We start from the raw sequence: 16,468 nt of genomic DNA on the forward strand, positions 1-16,468 counted from the left end.
GTCCCTTCAAGAATGTGTAAAGATGCAAATAAAGGTTGCAGGTACCTGTCGAACTCCTCCATCCTGCATTTTCTATCAAACTCCCTTCTAGAAAGCTTTAAAACATTCCAGTTCTACTAAAACATCTGGGACTGTATTACACAAAGTGCCCCGGGGGAGCAACGGGCGTAGGCGCCTGCTTTGTGCACCTCTGGTAACTTTGGTATTAGCTGCCCCTTCTGTAATGCAGCTGGCACTGGTGCTCATGCAGCGCTGCGCTATCATCAGAGGGCGTTCCTGCATTAGCATGGGGGCGTGGTCAATGCAAATGAGGGATTCACTTTGCCTCTAAGCCTGCGCCGTATTATGGACATGGGCTCAGAGGTAAACAGGCCCTTAGGGGGAGGAGAGCTTCACACCTACCCCCAAGCAGGAACAGCTTAGAAAAGTGGTGAGTCTCAAAGGCTACCTGTCCTTTGTTATGCTGAGCAGGGCCTCTCCAGCTAGTAAAGATGCCCGCCCTTCATGACCAAACCCCACTGATGGTGGCAAGGTCGGTGGAAAAAATAGTAAACAAGACAGGTGTGTCCCCTCTCAGCCAGGACCACCCCTCTGGTGTCCTGAGCTGAAGAGACCTCCTCCTTCGAAAATCCTTCATATTGGCTTGGAGAATTCTAGCCAATAAGGTTAGGGGTATACCCCCTCCCCAGAGGAAGTGGGCATAGATAGGATGAAGTCACACTAAAGGTAAGTAGCTTTTTGGCTACTACCTTCTAACCCCTATAATGCCGCTACATTGAGTATTTAGGGGCACCCCTGAACCTTAATCATCAGATTATCGGCAACCTATGAAAAAGAGGACAAAGAAGAGCCATGCAGCAGCAAAGACTGAAGACACCAACTGACTTGTACCCAGCCCTACCAGCCTGTCTGCAGCCGTCAAAGACCCTGCTACAGAAGAGCGACTAGTCCGCGCAGCCCAGCGACCTCCAGGACCCTGAGAGGACTGCCTGCCTTTTAAAAAGACTCCTGATCTCCCGAGGACAGAGGGCCTGTCCAGAAGAAAAACAAGTTTAAAGACTAAAGCTCTGCCTGTGGAACCGCGTACTCAACCACCTCTGCACCGGACGTCCAAGGCACAAGTCCAAGAGGCCCACCGGTCCAGAAAAGGTTCCTCAGTGATTCGGAGCAAGAGTCCATAGTGGGCTGACTGCTGCCAGACTCCACATCACTGCCTGCAGCCTCTGCATGATGACCCCCTCCCCCAACCACAACTGCACTGGTAAGCAGACTTCCGAAGCCAAAGGACACCCCGGCATCCAGAGCCGCTGGGCCTTGAGGAGATCTACCAACAGTGTCCCGACGCTCCAGCACATCCCAACTTACCTGTGCAGCTGTAGGTTTCCTCCGATCGACCTCCTGGTCTGTGCCTGCAGCTTTTTCCAAGTTCAAGATTCCCCATTTGTTTGCATTGGGTGCCTGACGCTGTGTTGGCACACTGCACCTGGCCGCCCCTCTGCCACTAAGGGTTACGTTGGTGCTGCCTTGTGGCCCCCCTGTACTTACCTTAACCCCCGGAGACTGGATCTTAAGTTAGGATTTTGTCTTAAGTTAAACTTAAGTTTGTCTTAAGACAAAATCCTAACTTAAGACAAAATCATAACTTTACTACTACTAAATGTCTTCTGTGAATACCAAAAGTAGTAAGTTTAGGATATTGTCACAGATTAGCTCTGTGAATCGGCCGCATTGATAATTGGAGTGGTTACAATACCGTGACTCAGTGATCAAAAACCAAATTATGGAGGTGGTAAGTGCGCAGAGGAAGGCTTGCGCATACTATTCTTAACTCCACATCTACGTACCTTGAAGATACGCATATCCTCAAGGTACTTAGATGAGGAGTGAGGTATAGAAAATCAATACAAAGTTGCCTGTCAATATCTTGGTCCTCAGTATCCTGGTTCCAATATTATGACCACTCGATATTCCATCCTCGATACTTCGAATCCACACAAACCAAAAACAGAATGCATACAGAGCACAGACGGGGCCTTCCATGCCCAGTAGTAAGCGTGCGCTCGTGCCCGGAACAAAGATGGCCACCTAAGAGACATACCTATCAGGAAGAAAATGACTGGATTGACTTCAGTGAAAAAGGGATATTTACTGGACCCCTAACACTGCGCTTGACTCAAGTGGTGCCCAGTGCTAATTGGTTGCGTTCCAGATATCTGTCAATTGTTTTGATGAAAGGAGATTTGCAATAGAAACCATCTCACTAATGTCACTGAGAGATATCGGAAATTTAACAACAAATGCACTCTACAATGTCAGGTATGATTATGTAATACTTTGTGATCACTTACTGCAGGTTCTGAAGTCTGCAGCCTGGATGTTTCAGCCCTTCACACAGCTCCCTCACCCCGGACTTCAACAGGGCATTGCCGTTCAGGTTGAGCTCTGCCAGGGAACAGCTGGAGCTGAGAGCAGAGCAGAGGCCTCCCCAGTGAAGCTCAGTCAGACAGCAGTCACTCAGGCTAGAGGGGAGAAAGCACAATCAGACATCAAGGGGCACAGTGTTATATCACCACTTGACTGAAGAATATTGCACTTGGTTTAGCAAAGGGAAATGGCAAAATGTTGAGCAACTTCATTCAGTCTCCTGATGGCGATATAGGTTGGGTATACCAATCCTTCTTCTGGGCAAGCCAGTCACCCTTCGCTCTGTCTTTACAAGTCATTCCCTCTGTCAGGGAGTGTCTCCTCCCTCTTTTGATGATGCTCTGGTGGCCCCTCTCCCAGGGGAAGCAGCAGCCCCACCCATATTGGAGCATCCAAGTCCATGCAGGGGGATACTTCATTCACTCTCCTTCAGGAGTCATTCCTTTTGGTGGAACCAATTGTCATTCTTCTAGAGAGGTGCCATCTGGAGAGGAACCTCACCTGCTTCCCTGGAGAGCGGACCCCCGCAGCTCTACTGGAATACCTCAGGTATGTTAATTTACTCTACATAGAGAAGATACCTTTATAGTACAGTTTTCTCTGACCACTGCCACCCTCATCTCATAACCCACTCGTGGACAGCGCTGCACTAACTGTGCACCAGAACTGGTGAACATAGGAAAGCGTCTGGGCAGTAAGCCATTGCCAGGGTCAGGGATTGTACATATGCAGCTCCCCCCCCCCCTCTCTACACTGTATTGCTGCCTCCTGTAGTAGAGATACTGTGTGTTAATCACAGGCTGTAGTATCTGTAGTAGCTATGTGAGATCAGTAAAGCTCTCTTGTGGCTTACGAGCCCAAACCGCTGGGACTGAAGTTACTTTAAGAAGCTCAGGCAGGTCAGGGTCATAGCAGATCAAGGCAGTGAGCATCTCTACGGAGAGGTCCTTCAAAGCGCGGTGACACCTCTGAGCCCACCAGAGCACTGGGACAAGAGCACTGAAGGAACGTATTCTGATGTTTGTGGAGCAGTTACAGAGGGTGCTTTATAACCGTGACCACCTAGCTTTAGGGGTAGGGGTCACTATTGTGCTTCCAGTACAGTATACAACAAAAATATTGAGTCCACTATATCTGAAGGGTGGACTCATTCCATGGCAGGGGAGGAAGAGAGGAGAGGAGAATACCTCCTCACTGCGGTGATTACTTACTCAAGCTTCTGTATTGCGCAGTCTGGGCGCTTCAGTTCGTCCCACAACTGCGTGACTCCTGAAACCCCCAGGTCATTCCCACTCAAGTCCAGCTCTGTAAGCGTCTGAGATGTACTGAATATAGAAGTGAGCTCTCCAAAGCACGAGCCAGCGAGATCACACTGGATTAACCTGAAAGAGGCAAGAATACCAAGGTATGGGTCAGAACACCATGCAACTGAGATGGCAAACAGCATTGAAGAGACATCAAAATCGAGAAGAAAAGGTTTGTGGTTCCAAAATGGTTTGTACAACATAAACAGTGAACCCTCTGACCATCACAAGAGAACCATGTGCACCACTCAGATATCTCAGCAGGCTTCTCTACATCATTCAAGGGGTGGGATAGTCAATGCACTGACTCCTTATAGGGGACAAAGACAGAGCATGTGGGTACCACAAAGTGGGAGACTGGGAGAGGGGCATGTGAGAGTGAGGATGGAAAAGAAGGTTGTATGAGCATGTGAAAGGGAGAACTTGTGGCATTCTGGTTAGAAACTCAACCTCAGTGGCTCTTGGGCAGGAAAGAGTAGAGAGGGAGCATCCCTCAATGGTGCACAGACTTTTATCAGCCACTGGGCTGACTGGAAAGCAACATCTGCACCACTCCTCTAAGGTGAGCCAAAGATACTGCCATCCTTTGTCCCATCTTGAGTGATCTTTTTCACTTTATCCACATTAATAAGGGGTGAAAATGTCTTTACCAATCAAGCCAGGTAATGTTTTTCTCATCATATCACCTCCTTTGATGTCACAACTTTATCTTTGCGCTGTGAGTCATAGCGCTTCTTTGACTTGTCCTGATTTTTCTTGTATTGAGTGACACCGTATCGCTTCATGCCAAAGGTGATGTCCTGGATATTTTGTTTTCAGCCACCATGGCCATGATTGTTCTACGGATGCCTGCCTCTAAGAAGAGCAAGGGGGCTTGTACCACTGACTGCATGGGGACTTACTCGATATGCCAATAACATCTGCTCAAGAATCAGTTGAACCACTCAACCTGCCCATTACACTGTGGGTCAAACAGGGCAGTAACAATAAGACTGATATGGTATGTTTAGAGGAAAGTCTTCATCTCATTGGAAACTATTGCACAGCAATATCTGTAACTACCGGTTCAGAAACTCACTCCTTGCTAAATGTTTCAGGTAAGAAGTTGATAAAAAGATTTAGTAGTAGGATTTTCCATAAATTTTACCTCATACCACTTGGAATAATAAATTAAATAGAACCAAGTAAAACTTGAATGAATGATAAGTTTTGAAACGCAAACAGCTACCCCTAGGAGTGTCTCGGCATGAGGATCGAAACAACTTCACATTACTTTTATTGAGCCTGCCCTACACTGTGTGTTTATTTTACTTTTATTGTGCCTGCCCCTGTTAGTTTCCTCTTTGTTTGTTATCCCCCTTCTGTTTTTTTCCTGACGCCGCTGACCCGTGACTCCTCCCCCTACCGCCCAGCTCCCGCCTCCCAGCTGCACATCCCTCCCCCCTCCCTTTCATAATGGCGGCTGCTGAGGGGGAGCACGTGTGAGTCCACAGACCTCGGTCCTTGGAGCTCACTCTCCCCGGCAGCTACGCCGTGCACTGCGTCACCTCTGAAGCATGATACTCCATTTTCAGGGTTCGAGTACACCCTGACTCTGGTTCTCGCTCTGTGCACATGGGTGCCTTAATTACTTTTATTGTGCCTGCCCTACACTGTGTGTTTATATTACTTTTATTGTGACTGCCGCTGTTAGTTTCCTCTTTGTTTGTTATCCCCCTTCTGTTTTTTTCCCACCTCTGCAGACCCATGACTCCTCCCCCTACTGCCCCACTCCAGCCTCCCAGCTGCATGCACCTCCCCTACTTAATGGCGGCTATTGCACGGCCGCGCTGCTAGCGCGCCAAAGGCGCTCCTAAGGCAAGCCTGTCCGCGACCCGACCGCGACCAGCTCCAGGACCCCTGGTCCTCTCGGACCCCACTGCTACGATTCAACCACCCTCCACGCACTCAACCCCGGAAGACTAGCCGACTGCGCAAGATCTCGCCGAACACCACCCACGGGCAGTTCTCGTTCAGACCCTGCCGCAGATCCTTCACCATCGACAAAGCTTCCACGACTGCTGAAGGCACGCACAATGAACGCACCACCCATACCCTGACCTGCATCCTTCTCAATGTGAGCCGTAGAGATCTAGGAGATGATCGACACCCTCTCACCCGACGTCGCGTTTTTCACGGAAACATGGACAAACGCCACCTCCGGACCCGACATCGCCACTGCCATCCCTGACTGCTACAAGATCCAGAGAAATGACTGGCCCCACCGCCCTGGAGGAGGACTCGCCATCACACAGAAGACCCCCCTCCAACTCTCCACATCCAGCACGAGTGACCACCACTCAAACACAGAACACCTCCACTTCCAGATCCAGACTAGCCCCAGGGCCATGCTATGAGGTAACCTCATCTACCGACCGCCTGGACCTCGCACTCACCACGCAACCACCATCACCGAACTCGTCGCACCCCACGCCATCACATCCACTTACTGCATTCTACTCGGGGACCTGAATTTCCACCTTGACAACGGCAACGACCCCGACTCGATCACTCTCCTCGACAATCTCACCAACCTTGGACTGAAGCAGCATGTCAACACGCCCACCCACAGAGCGGGTGACACCCTAAACTCCATCTTCGCAGGAGGGACTAACATCTGCTTCAGCCACACTACCCAACCCTCCTGGAGCGGCCACCACTGCGTCCATTTCACCTTCAACACCAACACCACCACCGCACCCAAACCCGCCCCGCGCCTGCCATAACGGGACTGGAGCAAGGTCACAGAGGAACACCTCAGCACCACCCTCCGTCAAAACCCCCCCATCACCCCAAACGTTACAAACTCCGCAGCCAGGGAATTGCACCGCTGAATTTCCTACTGCGCAGACAAGTTCGCACCCCTCCGCCCCCCAGCCAAACAACGCCCTCTAAAAGCCGCCTGGTTCACCGCGGAACTTTAAGAAGCCAGACACTCCTGCAGATGCCTAGAGAAAGCCTGGCGAAACCTGAGAACTATGGAATCACAGAACGACCACAAGAGTGCCCTGAAGGATTATCACCAACGCATAAGAGACACCGAACGGACCTTCATAAGAGAAAGTCTAGACCAACGTATACAACGACAAGGAACTGTTTAACGTCATACAGCAGTTCACCAAACCGACCTGCGAATCCATGGACATCACACCCTCCCAGGAACTCTGCGACATGCTCAACACCTATTTCCATTTGAAGATCATGGCCCTCTACGACAACTTCAACGAACCAACAACGAACACCACCCCCCTACTCACTGCCGCCGACAAACCTACCATCACATCCTGGGAGCCTGCAACCATAGAATTCGTCACACGACCATGAAAAAACCCACTCAGGAGCCCCAACGGACCCGTGCCCACTGCACATATTCCACAGTGTCACCGCCGCCATCGCTCCCGAACTAGGACGAACCATCAATGCCTCCCTCATGTCAGGCATCTGCCCAGATGACTGGACACGGGCAGAGGTAAAACCTCTCCTCAAGAAACCAACGGCCTACCCTACAGACCTGAAAAACAACCGGCCCATTTCTCTCCTCCCCTTTGCGGCCAAAGTCACAGAGAGAATCGTAAACACCCAGCTGACCTTCTTCATCGAAGAAAACTCCATCCTGGATGCCTCTCAGTCTGGATTCCGCAGCAACCACAGCACTTAGACCGCCCTCCTCACAGCCACCGACGACATCCACATGCTACTGGATCAGGGACACACCACGGCCCTCATCCTTCAAGACCTCTCCGCGGTTTTCGACACCGTCTCACATCGCACACTGGCTGCCAGACTTCACGATGCAGGAATACAAGGAGCCGCCCTCGACTGGATCCGATCCTTCCTCTCCGACAGGACCCAGAGGATCCGACTCCCACCCTTCCTCTCCAAACCCACGGAAATCAGCTGCGGAGTACTCCAGGGATCATCTCTCAGCCCAACGCTCTTCAACATCTACATGGCCCCCCTTGCCGCCATCGTCAGACAACATGAGCTCAACATCATATCCTACGCCGACGACACCCGACTCATCATCTCGCTCACGAAGAATCCCGAAGACACCAGACTCTGCTTCCAGGAATTAATGAAGAACGTGGCAGCCTGGTTGAAGGACAGCTGCCTGAAGCTAAACTCAGAGTAAACCGAGCTCCTCATCCTCGGACCCTGCACCACCACCTGGGACAACACCTGGTGGCCACCCGCCCTCGGGAGCCCACCCACCCCTACAAACCACGCTCCAAACCTCGGCATCATCCTTGACTCCTCCCTCTCCATGAACTGCCAGATCAACGCCGTCGCCTCCACCAGCTTCAACTGCCTTCACATCCTCTGCAAGACCTTCAAATGGATCCCCCCCAACTGCAGAAGGACCGTCACCCACACGCTCATCACCAGCAGACTGGACTACGGCAATGCCCTCTATGCCGGAATCATCAAAACTGTTCTACGCAAACTACAAACCATCCAGAATGCCGCAGCCAGACTCGTCCTCGGGGCACCACGCCATGAGCACATGACCCAATACCTACTTGGCCTCCACTGGCTTCCAGTCGAGAAGAGGGACACTTTTAAGCTCCTCACCCACGCCTACAAATCCCTCAACAACATCGGACCCAAGCACCTCAATGAGGGACTATCCTCCCACGTACCCAAGAGGAACCTCTGCTCCGCCGACCTCGCCCTGGCAGAGGTCCCCCGCATCCGCAGAAAGAGAACCGGCGGGAGAGCTTTCTCCTACATCGCAGCGAAAACCTGGAATGAGCTCCCTGTGAACATCAGACACTCCCCTACCCTGCACACATTTAGGAAGGACCTCAAGACCTGGCTCTTCGACTGACCCAGAGCCGCTGCCCCCCCACCCCCCCCCACCCCCTCAGCGCCTTGAGACCCTCACGGGTGAGTAGCGCACTATATAAACCCCCTGATTGATTGATTGATTGATTAGGAGCAACCACACCACAGCCTGAGGAGCTAAGTCTTAAGAGATGTCCAAAAGACTGGTCCATCTTCTAAGCAATGCACCTTAATGGGAGGTGGTTCCAGGCTAACCACCAAATAGGAAAAGAAAGCACCCCCTTTCCAGTCCATTTGATCTTGGACATCTCAACGAGTACACTATGAGAGGAGCGCAAGACCCTCATGGAATGGTAGTGTATTCATTTTCAGTTAGGCATATTGGACAGGAGCCACAATAGCCCCGGTGTGCAAATACAAAGGTCTTGAAAAAAATCCTTTTATCAATTGGCAGCCAATTCAGTGCAGTGAGATGCTGGGAAATAGGATCATGTTGATGAATTTTAACAGCAAACATGCTGCTGCATTTTGTACCACCTGCAGCATAAAAATGCAGGACCACGTCGAGAGCACATTTGCAAAGACCGATCTCTACGTAATCAGGGCATTGACCACTGATTTCCTGGAATGGAGCGGGAGGAAAAAATGCAGGTGCACCTCAAGAGAGCACATTTGCATAGACTAATCTCTCTGTAATCAGGGCTTTGACCACTGATTTCATGGAATGCAGAGGGAAAAAACAGGAATTTCTTTAAGGACCTGAGTCTATCGAAACAAGATCCCACCAAGGCATTGATCTGAGGTTGAGATGATAAATGCAATCTAATTTGACTACCAAATGTCTAGCTACTGTGGCAGCAAATTTCACATAAGTGGGGAAAATTGTGACTGGTCCTACAAATGTCCTGGACTCACGTTTACCATGCATGCTTAGGCTTTTGAACAGAATCCATAAGAAGGAATGTGGTAGGACAATGTCTGTCACCTATAGCACATACATCTCATTGCGTGACCCAAACATTGGCTTCAATGTCCATGTTGGACCACCAAAAGCTTTTTTCGCATCAGACATTTTAATTCAGAGATGCCCACGTGCAATGATGCCCACCTTGAAGAATATGCCTGTGTCACCTCTGAATAACACGTCATCAACAAGACTAAGTTTATGAGTGATGTGGCAGCAGGACCTCAGTTGTGTATGTAACGATGTAAAAGGAACACAACTTCAGAAGAGTGCCATACTGAGGTGCATATTCTCAAGGAGCTATCGCCGAGTTATTGGCACTTTATCGCAGTCGAAGTCACGATATAAATTTACCGCCCCATTCACAAGCTGGTGCAAACAGCCGATATCACCAGTTTTCCGGCGATAGCATCCGCAAAAAACATCGCCACAGATGACCCCGGCAACTATCACTAATGAGATGCAGAGTAGGCGTTCCCGAGCAAAAAGCAGCAACACCACTCCCTAACATTCTCAACGACCAGTCAGATCGGCGATCAGACCACAAAACAGGCGAAAAGGCGCGTTAGCAGCAGGAAATGAACACCTGCCTTGACCTGATGCAAAGCCGTAAGACAACCTGCAGCATAAAAGGGAGCCCAGCCCAGAGCCACACCTGAAGAACAACAGATGCCATGGAGCTACTCATCATGCAGCTCGGAGCCCCAACAGGGCCACAACACCCACCGCCACCAACCCCAGGACAGCCACCCGCACCGCCCCGCCCCCCAGACCACCACAGAAGCAGCGCAGACAAAGACAGCGGACCTTCAGGAAACGCACCAGCCTCACAGACTTAACACCAGGGCATGTCATTGCCCACTACAGGCTCAAAAGGACAACCATCCTAGGCATCCTGAACATCATTGCCCACAGGTTGACTGCACCAACACAGCGGACAACCATCATCCCTCCGCAGACAAAGCTGCTGGCTGTGCTGCACCTGTTGGCCTCTGGGACCTTCCAACCAACAACTGCCAGAGTAGGAGGAGTCTCAGCCAGCCCTATCCAAGGGGCATATTATCAAGGACGGCGTTAAAATTATTGCCGGTTTAACGGCAGAAAACTGCCGCTAAATCTGCGATAATGGGCTTGATAATATGTCCCGGAGAATTCTAATAGAAGCCCATGTTCACACCAGAACATGGACTTCTATTGGAATTCTCAAGGGCATATTATCAAACCCATTATCGCCGCTTTAGCGGCAGTTTTCTGCCGCTAAACTGGCGATAATTTTTAATGCCATCCTTGATAATATGCCCCCAAGTTCCTCAAACCTGTCCTAGATGCCATCATCAGCTTGGTACCCCAGTACCTATACTTACCCCACACTGCGCAGGAACAGCTGGAGACCAAGCAAGGCGTCTACGCCATAGGTGCATTCCCATACGTGTTGGGGGCAATTGACTGCACACGTCCTACTTGTGCCGCCTGCCGACACTGCACACAAATACCGCAACAGAAAGCACACGCATTCCATCAATGTACAGGCAATAGTGGATCACCGGGGACTCTTCACCAATGTCGTTGCCAACTACCCAGGCAGTGTCCATGATTCATACATCTTTCGACAGTCCATCATCAACCAACGCTTCCAGGATGGCACCTACGGAAACGCAGTGCTCGTTGGTAAGTACCAAATGAACACACCACACACCTCAACTCCACAAACATGCAACTCACAACTCTGGCAATACACACGTTACAAACACACATACAACATGCCAAAAAACATGCCCACCCACCAGACACGACAGCACAATTTACTGTGGTAACCTGGGCTAGCCATGTATAAGAGCCATCAACGGCATGGCACCTCAGCCACACAATAGCAGGATGTGTGAAGAGGTGGGGACCAGGCATGTGCGAAGGAGGCAACTGACCCATGAATCAGAATGTACACAATGCCAAGTGTGGCGTGGATGTGCTGGGCAGACTGCAGCATGCATACCACAGACATATCCATGTCAAGCCATGACACAACCATTTCACCCCAGCCAGTGGGGAAGATCACGGAAATGTAGCTTGGTACGTCCCCACTGTAAGTGTGTACGGAGTGAGCTGGCCCGGCGTATGCCAGGCTAGCGTAGGGGTGTGAATAAAAAACAAGTAGCTCTGGGCGTGGTTCCCTTCCGGAATGCCCAACGTCTCTGCCAGGGCGGCACCTCTCAGCCCGCCATGAGGCCGACGACATGCGCGACCGTGCCTGCGAACCTGGGTGCCTGCACCAACCCGGACCACTGCTCCCAGGACCAGTCTTGTCCGCCCCTGTGCATTCCAGGCCTCACTGCTTACCTGCCGACACCAGTGTGTCTCCAAGAGTGCCCACCACATGCCGGTGCAAGCTCCAAGTCCGAGGCCCGCGAGCTTGGCAACCTCCTCAGACCATCAAGGACTCCGCGAGCAAGGCCCGCAGTACACCTTTTTCGTGGACATACTCCAACGGCATACACAGCAGACAAGTAGGTCACACATTTGGAACTGATTCTTGATTACAAGATGGCAGAGTACATATTTAAGGCAGAGGTTAAACCCCTATACACCCTTCGATGTGGTGCCACCAACTCTGTGCATAGCAAACCGACAACACATGTCTGTGGTCCCCAGCGGACTTCTGCCTTAGGCCTACACACTGGTCCAGCAGGCCTCAGACAAATCCAATCCAGTCCATCACGGGCAGGACACGGCATTGTCACTGGGTGCACCCCCGCTCAGCTCTGGTGTCCCCCGTCAACCAGGAATCTCCTCCACATGCCATTCCAACGCCGTGTGTTAGAGATTTAGGAGGAGCTGGCTGCACAGCGGTTGCCCCACGCTGACCGCTGCCTCCGGCACACACTGCGGTCGAGTAGGACACACAATATGAACTGAGTCTTGATATGTTCATTGCAGAGTTGACATCATTGTACCTGCCTCATCGCAGTCTGCATCCCCTTCCAGCTCTGGTGCCACTGACTCTGTGCCACGGGAACCATGGGCACTCTCCCATTGAACTTTGTTGGCGTCTGAGTCTATGGCCTGGGGGTTGCCTTCATCATGTAGCTGATAGTGACATGGTGGAAAAAAAGGAGACAGTAGCATTCAACTCCTCCGTTTTGCCTATTTCAGCTTGCTTCTGCCCTCGGCATCATGCCCTGTATGGACACCTTTCACTGTCCCCCGTAACGCTCTGTGACATTCTCCTTGGACATCAACGAGAACCCGCTCAGCACTCGTGGCCCTATCTCAGTGCACCACAAGTTACCGTCCCTTGTGGGTGTACCTGGGCCGCAGGGCATCAGGGTCCACTCACTCTGTGCAGCTCACGTCATGGACAATTGCTGTTTGTACATTGAACTTCTGATTGTCTGATCACTGTTGTAGTTGTTGCCAGCACCTACCAACCCCTGAGGGGTTGCTTACACTACCTGACACCCATCCAGCACAGGCGTCACTGGACGTGTCACCCTGGCAATAAAAGGGGCCAGGCACACGTGCCAGTAGCCAGTTCCACGATTATCTCAGTGCTTCCGTGTGGTCCTTATGTATGCATGAGGGCCCCGGGCCATGCCACATCACATTGTGCTGTGTACAGGGTGCGCAACCTTGTCACCTCAGGCAGTGGGGTAGACCTGGGACATGTGGCTGTGCCGGACCCCACTGTGAGCGTAAATGAGTGGACCGGCATATGGCAGTGCGGCGTAGGGGTGTGGTTAATCGATACGTGGCTCTGGGTGTGGTTGAGTTTTGGCCTTAACAAGGGGGTAACTGATGCGTGTATCTCTGGTGCAGTGTCTGCGCCAGCCATCACGCAATGTGCAATGTTGCCATATAGCATGCCCATGGAGTGCGGCCTCGCCTGAGGGGTAAATGAGGGTGCGCAAGTCCGCCCGGGGTCCAGGATCACACATGCCAACTGTTGTTTGTGTCGCTATTTCCGCAGCATAAGCCAAAGGTCTACCCTCAACCGCATGGCGAGTTCAGCCACGAATGAACTCTACATCTGTGTCCGCCCTGTCCTGAACATACTCCTACACATACGTGGCCGCCCACCTTCAGCGCATGACCTCACTGTGTCGTTGTCAGGCTTGTGGACCTGCGCAGACGGAAATGACAATGGTGTGCCGTAGGGGTGCAAGTGATGCAACCGCGCTGCGCACACCGGTGAATGGGCTCAGGGGAGGGAGGAGCAGCAGTGAGGCTACGTACTACACATTGATGCCTGTCATGATTCCGGGGCTTGCCGCGAATCGGCGGAGAACGGGACTCCAATTCCCAGAAGGCGCTGCAGCACGAGTCACGTGCCAGCGCGAGAGCCCGGGAAAGGGATAAAGGTCCCGTCGTACTTGGGGGCGTTGCCAATGATTCCTGACCAGTACCTACAGATCAACGGCCCAGCCAAGACCCGTCCACGCCGAGTCCCTCCGCTCCCGTCCGACGAGATGAGAGACGCCGGATCCCGTTGGTGATCAACGCCCGTCACAGCAACCAGCGCGCAGCTACGTTCCTGCAGGTCCCGGTCGAGGTGAGTGAGAGAGGCGCAGCTTCGCAGCTCCTCGTCCCGAGTTCACCCGGACCCCGACCTGACCTTCCTTTCCGCCAAAGACCCTCGACCGTATACGAGGGGAGGCTACAGTGGATCAGCGCTCCTCCGCCCCAGGATTGCCGGGCGTCGAGTAGTAGCGCGAACTGCTCCAGACCCTAGCTCCTCCTGAGCTCGCCTTCCTCTCCCACGTACCCGTGACGCAACGGGCCCGTGCGAAGGGGGGCACCAGCACCGCCACAGCGCTCCTCCGCCCCAGGATTTCCGGGCGTTGAGTAGTAGCGCGTGCCACTCCAGACCCTGGTTCCTCCTGATCTTGCCTTCCACCCCGCACGTACCCGTGAAGCAACGGGACAGTGCGGAGGTGGGCACCAGCACCGCCGCGCCGCTCCTCCACCCCAGGATTCCGGGCGTAGAGTAGAAGCGCCGGCCTCTTGTCGGGCCTTCACTTCTGGCATTAGTGGGGGCTTTCAGCACGCAACTTTCGGAGACAGACGGAAGCCCTACACAAATCCGGATCTTCGAGCTTGCGCCCAGTGAGGATAACTGGGTCAAGGCTACGACCCGGTATAGTTCTAAGAGACCACACAGGGGAGGAAGGAGCTACAGGTACGGGGGAGAGCCCGACGAAGGGATGGGAGCGTGGGGACGCAGGCGCAGTGTCTAATACCTCTCCTTATCTCTTTCCAGGTCTCTCTCCCTGCAGTCCCTATCCTTCCCTTCCCTCGCCCACCTGTCCTCTGAGTCCGAGGGTATTATACGTATTCCGGACTGGGGACGGATGGGAGGTGGACCCTAACCTAGCATCGGCGTTATCCCGAGGAGAAGATCACCGAAGCCCGTGACAGAATCATTGGCCCACGAATTCTCTCCTCCTGATCACGCCGTTGCTGAAGCATGGCCTCGTTAGACGACGTACTGACCGCGTTGGCTCAAGTACAACTGGATGTGGCGGCGTCTAGGGCGGAATCTGCTGCCCTACATGCCCGCCTGGATCGCATCCAACGCAATCCCTTTGATGCAGGGACCATCCCCCTTCCCCAGACACACCCGGTAGTAGTGGAGATGCCGGCACACATACCCCTGGCCCCCCCGGAAAGATTTCACGGGGACATTCAAAAAGTGCAAGTCTTCTTGACCCAGGTGCAGTTGCATTTCCACTGCAAACCAAAGCTGTTTCTCACGAACCAAGCCAGGGTGGCTTTCCTAATCTCCTACTTAACTGGAGAAGCCGCACAATGGGCGGTCCCCATCGTGAGAAGAGACGACGCCCTCTTGTACGATTGGGACTCATTCCGACATGAATTTGAAAAAACCTTTGATCGACGGGCGGACACCTTCTCCGCCGATCGCGACCCCCTTGACCTCCGCCAATCCTCCAGCGACTTCCTGGGGTATGTCAACAGCTTTCGTAGGTTGGTGGCGGAAACCGATTGGCCCGAGTCCAAGCAAACCGCAATCTTTTACCGAGGACTGACCGAAGACTTAAAAGATGTCATAGCCCAAATAGACCCCCAACCTGGCACCTGTGCCGCCATGATAGAACTCGCTTCGCGCCTGGAATATCGACTCCGGGAAAGAAAAGGGGAACACAAAAGAAAAGACAAGGCTCCTCTTTTCTCCGAACATCCCCGCTCCACGGAACCATCGTCCAGTCGCACGGACCCCATGGAGATAGGGACGGTGAGGGCCTCCCTAACCCTCACCGAGCGAGACCACCGTCGGAAACAGGGTCTCTGTCTATATTGCGGCAAGAAAGGCCATTTCTTACGAGAATGCCCGGTGCGCCCGAAAACCAGTCGCTTACGGGCCAACCAAACAGCTGCCTGCGCCAGTGAAGGACCGGCGGGAAACGCAAGTGCTTGAAGGTACTAGAAGGGATACCCTCAGGCTATCACTCCATCCCTTCTCTGGAAGCCGACACCTCCAAAGAACCAGACCACTTCTACATCACCGTGCGAGTCATGCTCGGCGATGGGCCCCGCGAGGTCAGGGCCATGATAGACTCCGGTGCCACTGGATGCTTTCTGGATCGCAGGGAAGCGGACAGGTTGGGGATCCCCCTCCTCCTCAAAGACACACCCGAACTCGTGTTCGCCGTCGATGGAAAGGAGCTGGACTCTGGTCCCATCCGACACGCAACGCCATCCCTGAGGGTTGCCATAGGGGAGGACCACCGTGAGTGGCTCACATTTAACATCATCCACGCTCCTCGATGCAACCTCATCCTTGGGTTACCATGGCTACGAAAACATGAGCCCGTCATCCATTGGGCTACCAACACAATCCGGTTTTGCTCTCCCTTTTGCCGGACCCACTGCGGTCACCAAGAAACCGATCCAGAACAGAGCTCCAGGACTTCCCAGTACGTGGCGACGGCCGCAGAGAAGG

General features: G+C 52.8%; 1 protein-coding gene across 2 annotated transcripts in view; it reads right to left on the reverse strand.

The window, feature by feature from the left end:
• Positions 1 to 16,468, reverse strand: part of LOC146822508 (uncharacterized) — a 698,810-nt gene that overhangs the window by 555,157 nt on the left and 127,185 nt on the right. For both annotated transcript variants that reach the window (XM_085613620.1, XM_085613621.1), the window contains exons 3-4: positions 3,636 to 3,806; positions 2,349 to 2,519 (exon numbers count right to left, since the gene is read on the reverse strand). In XM_085613620.1, the coding sequence (XP_085469746.1) occupies positions 2,349 to 2,519; positions 3,636 to 3,806 (342 nt within the window). The remainder of the gene's footprint in view (positions 1 to 2,348; positions 2,520 to 3,635; positions 3,807 to 16,468) is intronic.

Source organism: Triturus cristatus, chromosome 6 (genome assembly GCF_964204655.1).
Source record: "Triturus cristatus chromosome 6, aTriCri1.1, whole genome shotgun sequence".
Classification (NCBI taxonomy): domain Eukaryota; kingdom Metazoa; phylum Chordata; class Amphibia; order Caudata; family Salamandridae; genus Triturus; species Triturus cristatus.